The 16436-nt window shown below is 44.6% G+C and overlaps 1 protein-coding gene across 3 annotated transcripts; it reads left to right on the forward strand.

Annotated features, from left to right (window-relative positions):
• The first annotated feature begins 11506 nt into the window (after nucleotides 1–11506).
• On the forward strand, nucleotides 11507–12886 carry LOC144711405 (BOI-related E3 ubiquitin-protein ligase 1-like). Of its 3 annotated transcripts, none has more exons than XM_078585391.1 (4): nucleotides 11507–11879; nucleotides 11965–12567; nucleotides 12662–12768; nucleotides 12832–12886. In XM_078585391.1, the coding sequence occupies exons 1-2, from the start codon at nucleotides 11562–11564 to the stop codon at nucleotides 12451–12453; spliced, it is 807 nt and encodes a 268-aa protein (XP_078441517.1). In that variant the 5' UTR covers nucleotides 11507–11561; the 3' UTR covers nucleotides 12454–12567; nucleotides 12662–12768; nucleotides 12832–12886. The 3 variants fall into 3 exon arrangements, with proteins under 3 accessions (XP_078441517.1, XP_078441516.1, XP_078441515.1); XM_078585390.1 differs by having other exon boundaries at nucleotides 12846–12886; XM_078585389.1 differs by having other exon boundaries at nucleotides 12662–12886.
• The last annotated feature ends 3550 nt before the right edge of the window (nucleotides 12887–16436 follow it).

The following is a 16436-nucleotide window of genomic DNA, read 5'->3' on the forward strand; positions in this document are numbered from 1 at the left end:
GTAGGCGATCTCAACGCCAAGAAAGTATCGAAGTACACCAAGATGTTTAATGTCAAACTCACCAGCAAGATAGGTCGCCAATTGAGCGGCAGCCTGCGAATCACTTCCGGTAATAATAATGTCATCCATGTACACAAGAAGGATGGTGACTCCCCCATACATGGAATGACGATAGAAAAGTGTATGATCACCATTGCAGTAAGAGTAGCCAAATAAGGTCATAGAGTGCGTAAAATGACCAAACCAGGCCCGAGGAGATTGCTTTAAGCCATAAAGGGCTTTCTTGAGATGCCACACCAAGGGAAGAGTTGAAGGGGGAGCCACATAACCAGGAGGCAAGGCCATATAAACTTCCTCAAGGAGATCCCCATGAAGAAAGGCATTCTTGACGTCGAACTGTTGAAGAGGCCAGTTGTGATGAGCCGCAAGGGCGAGAAGAAGACGAACCATGTTCATCTTAGCCACAAGAGCGAAGGTCTCCAGATAGTCGACACCGAATTGTTGAGTATAGCCCTTAGCCACAAGGCGGGCCTTGTACCTCTCAAGAGTGCCATCGGACTGATATTTGACGGTGTAGACCCATCGACAGCCAACAAGGTTCTTGCCAGACGGTAAAGACACCAGATCCCAGGTCTGATTTTTATTCAAGGCAGCTAATTCCTCGTCCATAGCACGTCGCCAGTCAGGGGAGGCCAATGCTTGAGCCACAGTCTTTGGAATGGCGATGGAATCGAGACGGGTAAGAAGAGCACAATAGGACGGAGAGAGGCGAGGGGAAGAGAGATAATTGGCTAACGGGTATAAAGGAGTGGAGATGCATTGGCGAGTGGCTTTGCGAACGGCAATGGGAAGATCATCACCCGAAGGAGGGGGGGCGAATCAGGAGGAGATAATGACGGAGGTGTCGGGGCAGGAACACGCAAGAGGGGACGCGGACGGCGATGGTATGTGGTGCCATCAAATTTAGAGGGAGGAACCAAAGGAGGAGAAGGAGTTGAAGATGCAGGGAGTGGAGATAAGGAGAAAGATGGAAGGGGTACAAGGAAATCTAGGGAGTCAGCGCACGGAGAAGAGGGAGGAGAGGAAGACGAAGAAGAAGGATAAAAAGGGGTGGATTCGTCAAAGGTGACATCTTTGCTGACAATGAAGTGATTAGTAGAAGGATGGTAGCACTTATACCCTTTTTGATGAGAGGAGTAGCCCACGAAGATACATTTGAGCACCTTAGCGTCAAGCTTGTCCCAAATAGGGTGACGATTAGGGACGTAGCAGGTGCACCCAAAGATCCGGGGAAGGAGGTTAGTTTTCAAGGAAACCATAGGGTAGGCATGATGGAGGGCATCAATAGGGGAAACACGAGAGAGGACACGAGAAGGGAGATGGTTAATGAGATGGACGGCAGTGAGAGAGGCCTCGCCCCAGAAAGATTTAGGCATATTCATGTGAAGAAGAAGGGAATGAGTGGTATCAAATATGTGTCGAAATTTTCGTTATGCAAGTCCATTTTGTTGAGGAGTGTATGGACAAGAGGTTTCATGAACGATGCCATGGGAGGTGAAGAATTTGGAGAGGGTGGAATTAACGTAATCACGGGCATTATCAGAGCGGAAGCGTTGGAAGGAGGTAGCAAATTGAGTTTGGATTAAAGCGTGGAATGAGATAAGAGTTTGGGAAAGGTCGGATTTATTTTTGAGAAGATATGCCCATGTAACGCGAGTAAAATCATCCACAAAAATCACAAAATAGTGTGCACCCGAAACACTCGGAACGGGAGCAGGCCCCCATAGATCACTGTGAATGAGAGAGAAAGGAGACGTCGAACGTGAAGATGAATCTGAGGAAGGATATGTGATGTCAGTGTGTTTAGCTAACCGACATGGTTCACAAACAAATCCGTCCACAGGACTTCCATGAAATAAATGAGGAAACATAAGTTTCAAAGTAGAAAAAGAAGGATGGCCCAAGCGACGGTGAAGAAGCCAAAGGGGATCCGGCGCCGCCGTGGAGAGAGCTACGCCGAGAGTAGAGGCAGGTGGAGGACAATTGAGAATGTAGAGGCCACTGTGCCCCTCAGCAAGTGTAGTCATCTGCCCCGACACCTTATCATGATAAACACAGGAATTAGGAGTAAAAAGGATGGTTTGACCAAGATCTCGGACAAGGTGGTAAAGGGATTAAAGATTTAGGGTAAGACGAGGAACATGAAGAACATGGTTAAGGGTAAGAGTGGAGGACAATTGGACACTGCCCACACCGGCCACAAGAAGGAAAGTCCCGGATGCAGTACGGATGTGATGAGGACGAAGAGAAGGAATGTAGGTAAGGAAACACTGAGAGAGAGGAGTCATATGGGCGGTGACGCCAGAATCAACGATTCATTGTACAGTGGGAGAAGGAGTACCTTGATCAACGAAGGAAGTAGAGTCCATTAACTTGGATTGAAGAAGCTGGCGAAGTTGATCGATTTCATCATGACGAAGCTGGGCGACCTTTGAGGATGTGGCGTTAGCAGTTGGTGGAGCAGTTGGTTGAGGTACTGCAAGAATTGTCGTAGGAAGAGTCATAAGCTGCCCGGAGGGAGGGGGAAGATGAGTCACCAAGTGGCTTTGATGGGCATTCTTCCGTTGGAGCTTGTAACATGTCTCCTTGGTATGGCCTTTCTTTTTGCAATAATTGCAGAAAATAGAGGAGTTACCAGGAGAAGCATGGCCTGGAGATGCCGATTGCTGGAACGAGGAGTTCATGTTCAGTGACGACACCTTCAGAGAGGACATATGCGGCAGCACCGCTAGGACGGATGTATGTCGAAAGCTCCCGAGTTGTTGAGCAGCCATTACCGAGGATGGTTCGAAATGGAAGATGCCGAGGCGAGTTTCCTCCATCTGAACCTCAACCAGTGCTTCCTTCAGGGTAGGAGCCTTCTCCCAATGAAGTAACTGGCCACGCAAAGACTCGTATTCGGGATTCAATCCCATGAGAAATTTGAAGACTCGAGTTGGAGAACATATCCACGGTCAACCGAATGAGGGTCGGGGGGCATATAGTGGTCCAACTAAGCCCAAAGAGATGACAACTCCAAATGATAGGCCCGAACAAAGCGTGGACCCTAGGTCAGGTTCGTAGAGCAAGTAACAAGGTCATAGATAATGGCCAAGTTGTTCCGCTTCGAGTGGGATTAAGCGCAATGGCGTAGGGCGCAGCAGCGGAGAGGCAGCAGAGTGACGTGATGCAGATGTGGGAAAGTAAGTAGGGCACGACGGCTAGGCGACAACAGGGTACTGCGGCGTGGAAGTTGTAGGGCAGAAAGGGGCGGCGAAGGCTGGGCACGACGGTGATAGTAGGGCACGACAGTAGTAGCAAGCAGGCAGCTGGCGGCTAATGGCCGCAGTAGGTGGTTGGCGATCACGGTGGCGGCAGGCAGCTGGTTGTCGAGGCGACGGTGGACGGTCACGGCTGTGGTTGCGGCGGCGACGGTGACTTGGCGGCAGCTTGTGACTGCGGCAGCAACTGACGGCCGTGGCTATGTTTGAGGTCGTGACTGGCGGTCCCTGGCTGCAATAGCCGCGGTCTACGGCCGCAGCTGCAATTGCAACCGCTGTTGCGGCCGTAGCTAGTGGCCGGACGGCCGTAGTTGCGATCGTGGCTGGTGGTTGGAAGGTCGTGGCTGCAGCCGCGGATGCGTCGCTACTACAACTGGCGGCCGAGGTTGCGGCCAGTGGCAGTGGTCACGACTACGGCCGCCGTTGGTGGCCAGACGGCCGCAGCTGCGGCTGCGGGTGCGGCTGGTGGCCGGAAGGCTGCGGCTACGGCTGGCGGGAAGGCCGTGGCTGCGGCTAGTGGTGGGAAGGCCGCGGTAGTGGCGCGGTCGGCTGTAGAGATGCTGGTCATGGGGGGGAAAGACGACAGCAACGGCGGCAGAGTTCCAGCGAAGACGGCGGCGACGGTTTTCGGCAAACTCTAGGATTTTTCTCTCTATTTTTGCATTGGCATTGTCACAAATATAACAAAAACTAAAAGACACTAAAAAATCAGGAAAAATCACTAAAAATCACATTTTCTTCTATCTTTCTTCTTTTCTCTCTTCCTATGGGTGGGCCCCACCTTTTATAGGGGCAAATATGGGCCTCCCCCTTAGAAATAAAGCGGAGAAGGCCCAATTAAGAGTAATTAGGAATCCCTAATAGGAGAGAGAAACCTAATTATATGCCCACACATGGGCCCACACACGCGCAAACGTGTAGGTCCATACAGCGGTCCAAACACATGCGAACAAACAAAAACATACACATACGCGGCCGACAGACATGGCCTACTAAATAAGGAAAATGCAAAGAAAGAAACGCAAAACCTTTGTGGCCCTTTGACGAGGCCGGGTACTCTAAAGGCTGGGTCTTGCACATGAGCCCTCGCTTGATGAACTGGTTCAATGGGGTCTTCGAAGCTGGATGGTCCTCCATCAACAGACGCAGGGGCAGTGCCATGCAACGCACACCAACACATAAAAACGACGACGGGAAAGAGGCCTTCTGGATGTTTAAGAAAAGGATTTTTTTTTGGATTTCAAGAAAGATGAATGGGAGAGATGATGGAAGTTCTGGAGAGAGAGACAGGAACAAGTCTAGAGAGAGAAAATTTGAAATGAGGATATAGCGAGAGAAAATAGTGTAGAGAGAGTTTGAGAGGGAATTCGAAGGTGTAAATGTAGGAGATTTTTTTATATAATTTTGAGGGAATGACCTAGGGATATGGATGAAGGTCTAGATAGAGAAATAAACACGTTTAGTGAGAGAAAATGAATAAAATGAAGAGATAGAGAGAGAAAATAGAGAGAGAGTGTGTAGGAGTTGGAGATGAAATTTAAAGATGTAAATGAAGGAGCTTTTATCAAAATCAGATGAGATGAAATAGGGTTATGTATGAATTTATAGAGAGATAAAGACACAATTCTAGAGAGAGAAAGTAGGAAAACAAGTGCGTAGTGTGAGAAAGTCATGGTTTTAATGGGTAAATAAATAGACAATGATGGGAAATATAAATCCAAGTTTCTAAAACCTCAATGCAAGCTTAATGATCCCTCAATTCTTCCTCTTAAGTCTGTATCCTTATATTTTGCCAGGATTCAGCATTTTTCAACATAAGCAAGAGTTGAGATTGAGTGAATACTTCAATAAACTTACATCAAGTAGGTTGAGCAACTTGGATTCTGAAATATGCCTTGTCCTGCTGGCCACCCACTTGTTGGAGCACATCTAGAACAAGGGGAAATGAGGGAAAAAAGAGTATTTATACATAGGATGAATTACTGAAATATCCCTTTGGGTATTTCTATTTTTTCTCTAGCCATTTTTCTCCATGGGTTACGAGCTTCCCATTGTGATCTCCAGTTTCATTTTTTTACAGCCTTTGAGATCCCAATGGGCATGCCAGGTTGCACCCCATCTTTCTCAGAACTCTCTCTTGGAGGCCCACAAGACCCTTTTCTCCTTTCAAGCTCCTTTTGATAATAACTAACTCTAAAAAATTCTCCAACTCTATGCACATGCGAAACTATAGAATACTCATCATTACTAAAACTGCTTGACTTCAAAGAAGTCAAGGAGGTTAGTGAAAAATAACCATAATGTACAAAAATTAGAATTTATAGTTTTTTCATAAATATTTAGTTAATTCAAATAATAACAAAAATTCTAAATTAATAATACCATAATCTTCTAAAATGTGTCTAAATATCCCTGCATTTATCATGTTGTCAATGATCAAAGATGACAATCTTAAGATCCATTAGTAATAGGGTAAGTAGAGGTGTGGTACTAAATCAATATTCAGTACCATATTTTACACCATAAATGCAATATTTTGCACACAAAGGTTTTTGGGGAATAGGGATTATTGAGGTTGCTCATTCTTTTTGTTTAATATTTTCAAAATATCGATATTTAAAACATTTTTGTGCATAATGAATTCAGAAATGTGGTTCCTCACAGAAAAAAGAAATGAAAGAAACTTAACATCATAAATGATGGCGCAGCCCCGGACACGCCGTTGGAGTCGTCATCGTCACCCCCGACAGCACCTGCTCCAGCACCGGATACGGCTTCGGAGACGTCACTGCCGCCCTCGGCAGCGCCAGCCATCCGCGTTCAGCCCGCTCGGCAAGCCAAGGCGACGGTACGCACGCCCGGATTCAAGTATTCCGGGTAAATGGACACCTTATCATTTCGTGTTTCATCTCGTCCGTCGTCCTTTGTTTTGATCTTTTACTTTCGTGTTTAGTACGCATCGTCACTACATGTACGGAGGAGGATTCGATCCTGTAAGAATTCCCCCTCCCCTCCCTCATTTCATCTCAGTTTCTTTGTTTTACACTCATCACCATACCCGTAGGTCCCAGGGTTATTTTGAGTTAAAAGTTGGTAATTTTGGTCAAAGGCCCCTCACACCCCCTCTATATAAAGGGAGGTGGGGTGCCTTAAACACTCACGCTGTTGTTTTTGTCATGAATTTTTGAAGTATCGCCTTGTTTCAAAGAGCTGGCCACCTCCCCATCGTGCTAGGGTTACGTTCGGCGAAGAAGAAGCAGGAAGAAAGGACTAAGCCACAAGGGGTGAAACCCGCAGGAGGAAGAGTATCCCCGAGAAACTTGGGTTGCTCGCCCGCGCTGCCGAGTTTCCCCGCGGCACCCCGCGCGCAGCCGTGTCGCGCGCGCGCGTCGTCGGTGCACCCGCGCGCCCGCGCGAACCCTGCGCTGCGGCGCGTTCCGCGTCGCCAGGCCCCGTCCGCGCCCCGCCCTTGCCGGAGCGACCCTAATCAGGGGTCGGTGCCGGGTTGTCCGACCACAGTAGCGGCTCTCCAGCCTCCCCCATCGACTGCACCACGGGCCTCTCGCACCGTGCAGGTCCGTCCCCGACTGCCCGCAACTACGGACCGCGGCTCCGCCTGGTGCGGTTTGCTGCTGCAGCCGACGCGCGCGACGCAACTCTCCCGCCGCGAGACGCGTACGAGCGACGGTCACCACCCCGCCCGACGGGTGTGCATGTTCGTTCTGCTGCGGGGATCTCTGAGACAACCGCCCGCTGCGGGCACTCTTTTCCCCCCACCACAGCTCGGAAATACCGAGTGGTTGCACCCACCGGCGTCTCCACCTACGGCGCTTGCTGCAACCCTGCGCTTCTGACGCCGCTGGTCGTGCGCGTGGAAGGGGTTGCCGCTGTGCGCACGGCCGGACGTGCCCACGCCTCCGCGCCTCCCCGCGACTGGCTGGTGCGCGAGGTTGTCTGCTGTCGCGCGCGAGTGCCCTGCCCTTACTGCGCCCGCCGTGTGCTGGCGCGTTGTCTCGATTTGGCGCGCAGCGTCTGCCGCCGCCCCGCTTCTGGCGTTTCCCCGTCTGCGCCCTTTTGCGCTGCCCCCCCCCCCCCACGCGTGGCGCCTCCACCCCGTCGAACGCCCTGTCGCCGATTCCGACCGTCACACTGCCCCTGCGTCCGACGTGCTCCTTGACTCCCCGCCGTCGTCGACTACCCGAGCGCCAGTTCTGCTCCCCGCAAGCTTCCTCGGGGCGAGGACGATCCTCTCATACGCCGACCAGGTACGCCGTCCCCTATCGTCTCGTCATTTTATTTCTTTCAGCACGCTTTCGATTGCCTCCTCCACGCTCCGGTTAGACGTAGGTGAGCGAGACAGGCGAGTGAAAGACGACGCACTATTGAGAGTCCTTCCTGGTTTGGGAACGAGTCGGTTCGCCCGTTGCGTGCGGGCAACCTCCGGTGGGAAATTCCCGTTCGGCGACCTAGCAACCTCGTCCATCCAGACGAGGGTCGGAAGGTCCCCCCTCCCGTCTCTGGGCGACCCCGTTGACCCCGGTCATCGGCCTCCCGTTGTTCGTCGGCAGCTGCACGTACTACACCCCTACCCAGCCATATTCATCCTAGCTCGTCTTCGTAGGACTCCCGTGCCCGACGAATCCCGGCATTCGTCGCGTACTGCCTCTCCTTCCGACACCGAGCATGAACCCTCGGTGATGGCAGGACTTCGTCGCGGACGTGGTCCTGCATCAATAAATATTAAATCATAATTTGGAAGATAATTTTTGTTATGAAATTTTATGTATATCTTGATTGTGATGTGTTAATATGATGTTAAATTTTGAATCTAAATATCACAAGATCTTAGATCTAAACGTAAACATCCGAGTACAAATCAAATAGACATATGATGATAAGAAAAATCTCCTCTCGGCTAGCCCATTTCTTTATCTACTATCAGACTTTCACTCTCTTTACACTGTTAAAAATATCATTTTATATCTGAACATGGCTAATTAAATCATAAAATATAATTATGATGAACTAAAAAATTCAATGTAATTAAAGTATCTAAATTGTAAGAGTGAGACTTATTACCATATGATTAGAGACATAAAGAGGAGCTAAAAAACTTCATATAGAAATTTTTTTTTTACTGAATTGTATACACCTTTGATATTAATTTATTTGATTATAAACATTTGTGCACCAACACTAACGTGTAAATTAAACTTTACTCAAGAAGCATTAAATATAAGAATAGAAAAGAATAAGACTAATTAGAGATTGATATTAATTATGAATGTCTCTAATTACTAGTCTAATTACGAACATCAAATCATAGTATCAAAAATGAAATGATAATTTTGAATTATTGTATGTAATGAAATGGTAAAAAAGTCAGATATCAAATCATAGTAGTTAAAATAGAACGTTCTTGGAGTCTCAACAATCTATGAAAGGGGTTTGTGGAAAAATAGCTATTATAAAATAATAAAACACTGTAATTTTTATTGCAACTACTCAATGGAGTGTCCAAATAAAAAATATGAGGATTGTACAGATGTGCCCACCTTTTCTGAGAAGTAAAAGAATACTGTGGTGAAATTTAATTACCCAAGACGCAATAAATAAAATAAGTTTGAAGAGTCAATTAACTTTAAATAAAGGATATAGTATAGTATAGTATATAAAATTTAAAGGTTATTTTAAGGAACTATGGGGAAAACTAAAATTTTTGAGGAAGCTAAAACTAAAGGAAAATATAATAAAGAATATGAAAATTATATTTGACAAGTCTCAAAGCTTTATCAGAGAAGAATGACGGGAAAGTCCAAACCACAAAAGTTAATTAAAAAACTCCGTATAAGTTTTCGGATCTGATCCAAGGGCGACTAGAGGAGAATTAGTATAATAATAAGAGGCAGAAAATTTACCTCTATAAGAGGTAATGTGGAGATACCAAAAAGATTTACCGATATACTTAAAATGTTCAAGTAGGTTGATATATTCAAATTTTGAAGAACAATATCCAGAAATTTGGGAACTGTACTTGCAAATAAAAAGGACAATACCATGTATTAAAAAATAGAGCAAGCATTGTGAAGATATGCAAATTATTTTGATACGTTACAAGTGCAAAGTGAACTATAAAAAACAAGTTACACATGACAAACATTAAAAACAGATAAAGTGACCCGGTACTTTCCAACTCTGATGAAAAGTAACACAACTGGAAAAGTGAAAATGAAAAAGTATACAGTAAAAAGCAATAATAAAAATTATAAAAACCATCCAACCCGTGTGAAAGAGTAATCATTGAACAGGTCGCAAATATAGAAAAACAATGTCAACTAGTTGGTCGGCTTTTAAGAAAGTCTGTAAAAAATTAAAAAGGCCGAAAAAGAAGGGGTTTTCTCGGCATGTTATTTCCTTGTCAGGCCACCCACCCGTGCAGACGGGAAATCGCCGGGTTCCTCGGCACATGTGCACATGCGTGGTAGGCCCACACGATTATGAGAGAGAGAGACATGAGATGCGAGAGAAGAACGGGAGATGATGAGAGAGAGAAGAAAGAAGAGTGAGATCATGAGAGAGAGATTATGTGATAGAGAAGATAAGAGATAGAGAGAGAGAAGAGAGGGAGATTACTAGAGATTATCAGAGGGAAAGGTAGAGAGAGATAAGAAAAAGAGGGAGATTATGAGAGCGAAAAGATAGAGAGAGAGATAGGAAAAAAGAGGGAGATCATGAGAGAGTGATTATGTGAGAGAGAAGAGAGATAGAGAGAGAAGAGAGGGAGATTATGAGAGAGAAAAGAGCGAGTGATAAGTATAGTGCTGGGACGTGGATGGGACGGTTTTTTCGTTCCCTGACGAAAAAATCGTCCCGTCCGGAGGCAAGGACAAATTCTGGGACGACAATTCGTCCTGGGGACCACCGGACGGAACGGTTTTCGTCCTCCCGGATGAAAAAATCGTCCGTCCGGAGGTCCCCGGAAACCGTTGGATTCACATCCGACGGTTGAGATGTTGACATGTGGCCTCGCGAGGACAATTTATAATATATTATAAATATATATTAGGACGAATTTTGTCAGGGACGAATTTTGGGACGAAAATTCGTCCCTGGAGATGGGATGGATTTTCATCTCGGGATTATTGGATGGGACGGTTTTTTTGACCGCAGACGAAAAACCGTCCCATCCTTCGTCCATACTATACCATGGGACGTAGGACCGGACAAATTTCGTCCCGAACCGTCCACGTCCCGTCCCGTCCGCGTCCCTGCACTATAGAGATAAGAAAGAAGAGGGGAATTATGAGAGAGATTCTGTGAGAGAGAAGAGAGGGATATTATGAGAGAGAAGAGAGAGAGAGAGAGATAAGAAAGAAGAGGGAGACTATAAATGAGGAAAATAGGTTATGAGTGATAGAGAGAAGAGAGGGAGGTTATGATAGAGGAGAATAGAGTATGAGTGAGAGAGAGAGAGAGAGAAAGAAGAGAGGGAGATTATGAGAGAGAGAGAGAGAGAGAGAGAGAGAGAGAGAGATGCAGGAAAGGCACAGAGATTGTGTATAAGTGACAGAGAGAGGGGAGGGGGAGATTATCATAGAAAGGAGAGAGATTATGTAAGCGATAACAGAGTGAGAGAGAGATAACGAGAGAGAAGAGAGAGAGACAAGAGGGAATAGGGGAATTAGGATTTTTGGAGGGAGATTAGGAACGGGAAATTAGAGAGAAAAAAAGAGCGAGGAAAGAGAGAGGAGAGAGAATACGAGGAAGAGAGAGGAGATTCGACCGTCCACGTGGCGCTTCTCATTGGTCACAGTCGTCATTTCCACCTTTTGCGGCACCGTCTACGAATCACCGAAGTTATCAAAAATCGCCAGTGGGCCCCACTCTCCGTCTATTTTGTCCTATTCTCGGTCAGACAGGACGACACGCCCTGCCACGTCGACACTTTCCGCAAACAGACGTAACAACCCGATGGCCCAGCCGGGCCCGAGCCCCCTCCGCCCCAGTTCAGTCTCGGTGGGGCCCGCACCAGCTGCCGCCTGAACCCATCCATGCGGGCCCCACCTGCTGACTCGGCCACGCCCTCTTTAACCGTTTCTGCGAATCCGCAGGCGACTTTTATATTCTACTCCCTTCAGCGGGCCGACCGTACGGTCACCACCCCCTATAAATATTCCCTCCGCAACCGTAAACAGAACGTTGTCACTCACCGCGGCGAAGGGATCGTCTTCTTCCTCGGCTATGGAGGTCCACGACTCGTCGAAGCGGCTCTCCTTCCCCTTCCATGGCGAGCCCCAGAGCGATCTCACCACCTCCGTCGCCGCCGCATTTCACCGGAAGCCTTGCGACGCAAGAAGCGGACTCTGCAGCGCTCTCCCGATCGATCTCCACGGAACGCCTACCTTATTCCAGGTTTCGAATCGTGATCGTCGCTTGATCGAATCCGAAACGGCGTCCACTACCGGTAGATCGAGCGTCGGAGAATTCCTCAACGCAGAGGAACTCGTTTCTCTGATCCAGAAGCAAAATCTCGAGATCGACGCGTTCGTCCGTCAGCAGGTACCACATCTGAATTTTCTGATTTCCGTTTCCGGTTTTGTTCTTCCTCTTCCGGAATCCGTTGAACGCGTTTCTTGATCATCAGACGGAGAAGTTTCGCCTGGAGATCGACCGAGCTCGAAGGCGACATTACCAAGCCCTAATCCAAGCCTTCGAAGGCAGCGCGCTGCACGCGCTGCGCGCCAAAGAGGCGGAGCTGGAATTCATCGCCCGCCGCAACGCCGAGCTCGAGGAGAGGCTCGTCCAGCTCGCCACCGACAACCAATTATGGATCCACATCGCGAGAAACAACGAAGCCGCGGTCAGCAATCTCCGCGCCACGCTCGAGCACGTCGTCGAGACCAAGAAGACCACTCCGTCCGAGGACTTGGAAGAGGGATTCGGCGAGTCGGAATTTCCTCCGTCCGAGCTCTGTCGACGGAGCTTCTGCAAGATTTGCCTCGAGAGAGAAGCGTCCGTTCTGGTACTCCCCTGCCGCCATCTCTGCCTCTGCGACCAGTGCGACGTCGCCATCGACACCTGCCCAGTCTGCACCTCCGCCAAGAGCGCAAGCCTCCAAGTCTTCATGGCCTGATCCGTGTCCGACCTCGCCACTTTTTGACACGTCGCCGTCTCCTCGATTCCTTCTTCCTCTCCAAGTCTCTGGGACGCCAGACGGTCCGTCATCCGTCATCCTTCCTCACCGCAGGTTTCGCTCCGTTTCGTCTGGGCCCGTCGGATTTTTTTGAGGGGGGGTTCATTAATGGACGAGTGATGGTCCAAAATATTCTCGTATGACGCAGGTCGTCGCCCGGATCGATGAACTGTCCTGGCGAATCGTTGCTATTTGTGGGGAGGAGGACGTCTCGTCAGACGCTCCGTCCCATAGCCATCTCCGTTCCAAAATGGGGTACGCCACTTTCTCCCTAACCACTCTGTCCTCTCTCCTTTCACTGTCAAATGATCTAGACAGATAAACCTTTACAGTTTTAGAGAGAGAGATAAAGAAGGTCGATCCCAAGTCCCAATATGGATGGTCATGTCATCTCTTGATGGCACTCGAGTAGAGAGAGAAAGGGGGACTGACAGGCGGCGGCGACGAAGGCGGTCAGATAGGGGAGAGTTAATGGGCCGGACAGTACCGGGTTTCCGGCCCACTTTTACTCGGTGACAGGAAAGGTGGAAAAGATGATAGAGGTTTGGAATTGGGGGGACTGTACTTATGTCATGCAGGTTCGTACTCTGCCATCTTGGATTAATTTCTGCAGAATTATTTTATGCTGGGCGTTTCTCTGCCAGCCCCACCTCCCTTTCTAATTGCAAGTACCAATACAGATAGGGAGATGAGATGGCATGAACAGAAATTCTGAATCTTGGATCGATGGGTAGAAACCATACGTAAATTTTATGCGCCTCTTACACAATTCTCGTTGAAAATGAATTATTGGAACGTAGTTTTCTGTCCTAATTAAATGTCATCTTTAAAATGTTAAGTTTATTTACAGAAGCATAAGATTGAGATTATTTTTCATGTGTATAAGTGGAAGGGTCTTCATAAACAGAAATTGTTTAAGGCTACGTGATATTTATTTCTCCAAGGAATAATCCCACAATGTATTTTGTTCTTATAATTCCACCACAAAGTTAAATTCCTCACGTCTCTTCAAGCCACGTAAAATATTGGACGTAAAATAATCTCACCAGCTGTATTAACGAAACCGATTGGCCAACTGAACCAACTTGGCTGACCAAAACTGGGGTTGCTGAAGTAAAAATCCTATTATTTACCTTCAATAAATTTTTCTTTTTTAAATAAATATTTTCTCCCCGAGCCGAACGGCTTCATCCATCTCAATTAGTATCTAAAGTGTAACAAGAGACATTTATCTAAATTAAATGTTAAATAATTAAATATTTTATTTAGTTTGTGGATTCGGAAATGAAACTTTTCTGTGGAGCTTAATCCAATGAACAAGCCCCTTATAGGTTATTATTCTAAATTCAAGTAAACTACGTGATACAATGACAAGCCGACGTAGCCGAATTCAGTTCCTCGAATATTACTCAACATGAGATCAACAGATGACTACCTCAATAGGAATCTTTAATAATCAATCACAAAGGTTAATATCTTGTGGTTATAATTCAGGTGTCAACTCAGCCAGGCATGATTCTTAGACTTATATTAATTAAGTTCAAGTTTCCCCAAGTTAATGACCCATGTTGACATCAGAAAGTAGATCAATTGCTTCCACTAAAATATCCCAAGCTATGTTTTTTATATGAAATTAGTATCTACTTCTATCATTTTTCCGTTTTTGATATTGTATGTGAGATCTAATGTAGTGTACCTGCCAATCTTTAATGGACTGCACCAGAAATTGCAATCAATATAACTCAGAGAAATAATTTTTAGAATTTAATTTTTGACATTTTATATATACCCAGACATTTGCAGATTTAACAAACTGAACCAACCAATAAAATTAAATAATATCAAATTATTCAGGACTGATGATCGAGTTCAATACGACTTGAATAACAAGTTCATAAAGATCAATATTCTTCCACTGCTGATCGAAAATTATAAGTTAATTACTCACCTTAAGCTTAATGATAATTCAAATCATCCAAAGATGTATGAGCTAAGGTAATAATATATAAAGGAGATTCTGAGGTGCTATAAAATCAGAATGAAAGAATGAAGCCATAAATTTAATTAATGCAAGTCTGTAAGTGAAAATCTTCATTTGAACTTCTTCAATTTGAATTTTCTCGATTTTCCTTCGTTACTTAAAACATGAGAACTACCTATGTTCTAAGAGTAAATATTGCAAAAAACCTAAATACAGGATTTAGGAGATAATTTAGAATGTCTGTGTAATAAAAAGTGTAATTATATTTCTATAAAATAGTTATTACAAATATTAATTTTTCAAAGATGATATTATATAATTAGATAGATAAATGTATTAAAACAAGTAATCGTGTCTAGGCTTTTCAATCAAAATTTTGGGCTATTAATATCTACAATTAGGAGGTTATCTTTTGAGAAATTCATTAGTTATTGAGTACATGAAATGTGTATTATAAGAGTATTTGTTTTGACATATTTGAAGAATTTCATGATTATTTAGATACATTTATTATTTTTTAAGAAACATTGTATTTCAAATGCAATCCTTATTCATTAATTGAGACTTGATATTTAAACCACTTTTCTATTTCTGTCCCTTCTGTTCTGTCTCCCATTAGTTCCATTTTCTGTTCGTAACCTTTAGTGGAGCTATCAAGGCCATTGAAATTTAGAACATTGGAGGTACTAGTTCTCTTCTTTGAGGTACCTTGTGACACCTTAAATTTGAGATAATTGTTGCTTCATCGTAATTGTTGGATTGCTGTTATTGATTGTGTGATCTGGTCAGTACTTCTGATCTGTCAGTATTTAACAATCTAATGCCATTAAATTAAGAACCACTTCATCATTCCTTTTGTTGGTCAATCCTAAGTCCCTAGTTCTCAGATTCACGTACCGCTCTACATGGTTAAATCCATTTGGATCACCCTTGAAGAATACTCTCATCTGAATGTATAAATAATATGTGTATGTATCCACATGTTTTTTCTGCATCATGTATTCTTCCCAATCCTTTGATTCAATTCAGTCTGTTTTTAAAATATTTAGTCATATTGATATGGAAAAAAAACGTACACTAGGTTTTTACTAAAATTACTCAATCAAAATGTGTGAATGAAGACGAATTATTTTCCATTTTTTGAGATGCATTTTTTTTTACAATAAAAAACTTGTAGTGCATGTTTATAGTAAAATAAGCAAAGATTTACTTTAATCTATACTTGAAGAAAATTGGGTTGGACTTCTTCAAAACTATACTTCTTAGTGCAAAAGGAAAAGGAGATTCATGGTGAAAAGGTAGGCAGTCGAGAATAATCAATATAACTCCAAATATATAAGGTATAAATATATTTTAAATTATTAATTTTCCAGTTTTTGGGTTTTGTAAAGGTGGGAAGGACTGTTGATATGATGTGTATTTACCTATTACTTTAAGAAAAATCTATATATAACATATCTTACTCTATCATAGCCAGATCTCCAACAAGTGAAACACACGTGAAACTATAGAAGATATAATTGTTCTAGTGGGTGTAAAGTGAATAAACATAAATGCAAAACCCTCAAAATACACTGTGATCGATTGAATAGTAATCCCATGTATAATTTATATCTTGAATCTGGTAATTGGTCCTTATGAAATAAAATATATCTAACTGTGCTACATACATTATCCATCTTGAAGATGAATACTAGAAAAGTTTTGACTTATGAAGAATTGGACAAAAGGAAGTAAAAATGCCATAAAATGATGTGCATATTTACAGTTTTTACATTGGAAAACTATTCATTGATTCAATCATTATGGTTTGTCGACAAGACAAGACGATATGTTTTGGTGAAATATGTAATGTAACAGTAAAAGCTCGTTAGATTTCTGATGTGTCTCACGTCTTTAATTGAATTGGGTCATTCAGAATAACCATTTGAAATTGAAGAGA

Source organism: Wolffia australiana, chromosome 13, assembly GCF_029677425.1.
Source record: "Wolffia australiana isolate 7733 chromosome 13, ASM2967742v1".
In the NCBI taxonomy this organism is placed as follows: domain Eukaryota; kingdom Viridiplantae; phylum Streptophyta; class Magnoliopsida; order Alismatales; family Araceae; genus Wolffia; species Wolffia australiana.

Excerpts from the sequence above, each read along its gene's own strand:
- LOC144711405 (XM_078585389.1), top strand. The coding sequence starts at position 11,562 with ATGGAGGTCCACGACTCGTCGAAGCGGCTCTCCTTCCCCTTCCATGGC. Across the intron at positions 11,880-11,964 it reads ACGCGTTCGTCCGTCAGCAG|ACGGAGAAGTTTCGCCTGGA; the intron begins GTACCACATCTG and ends CTTGATCATCAG.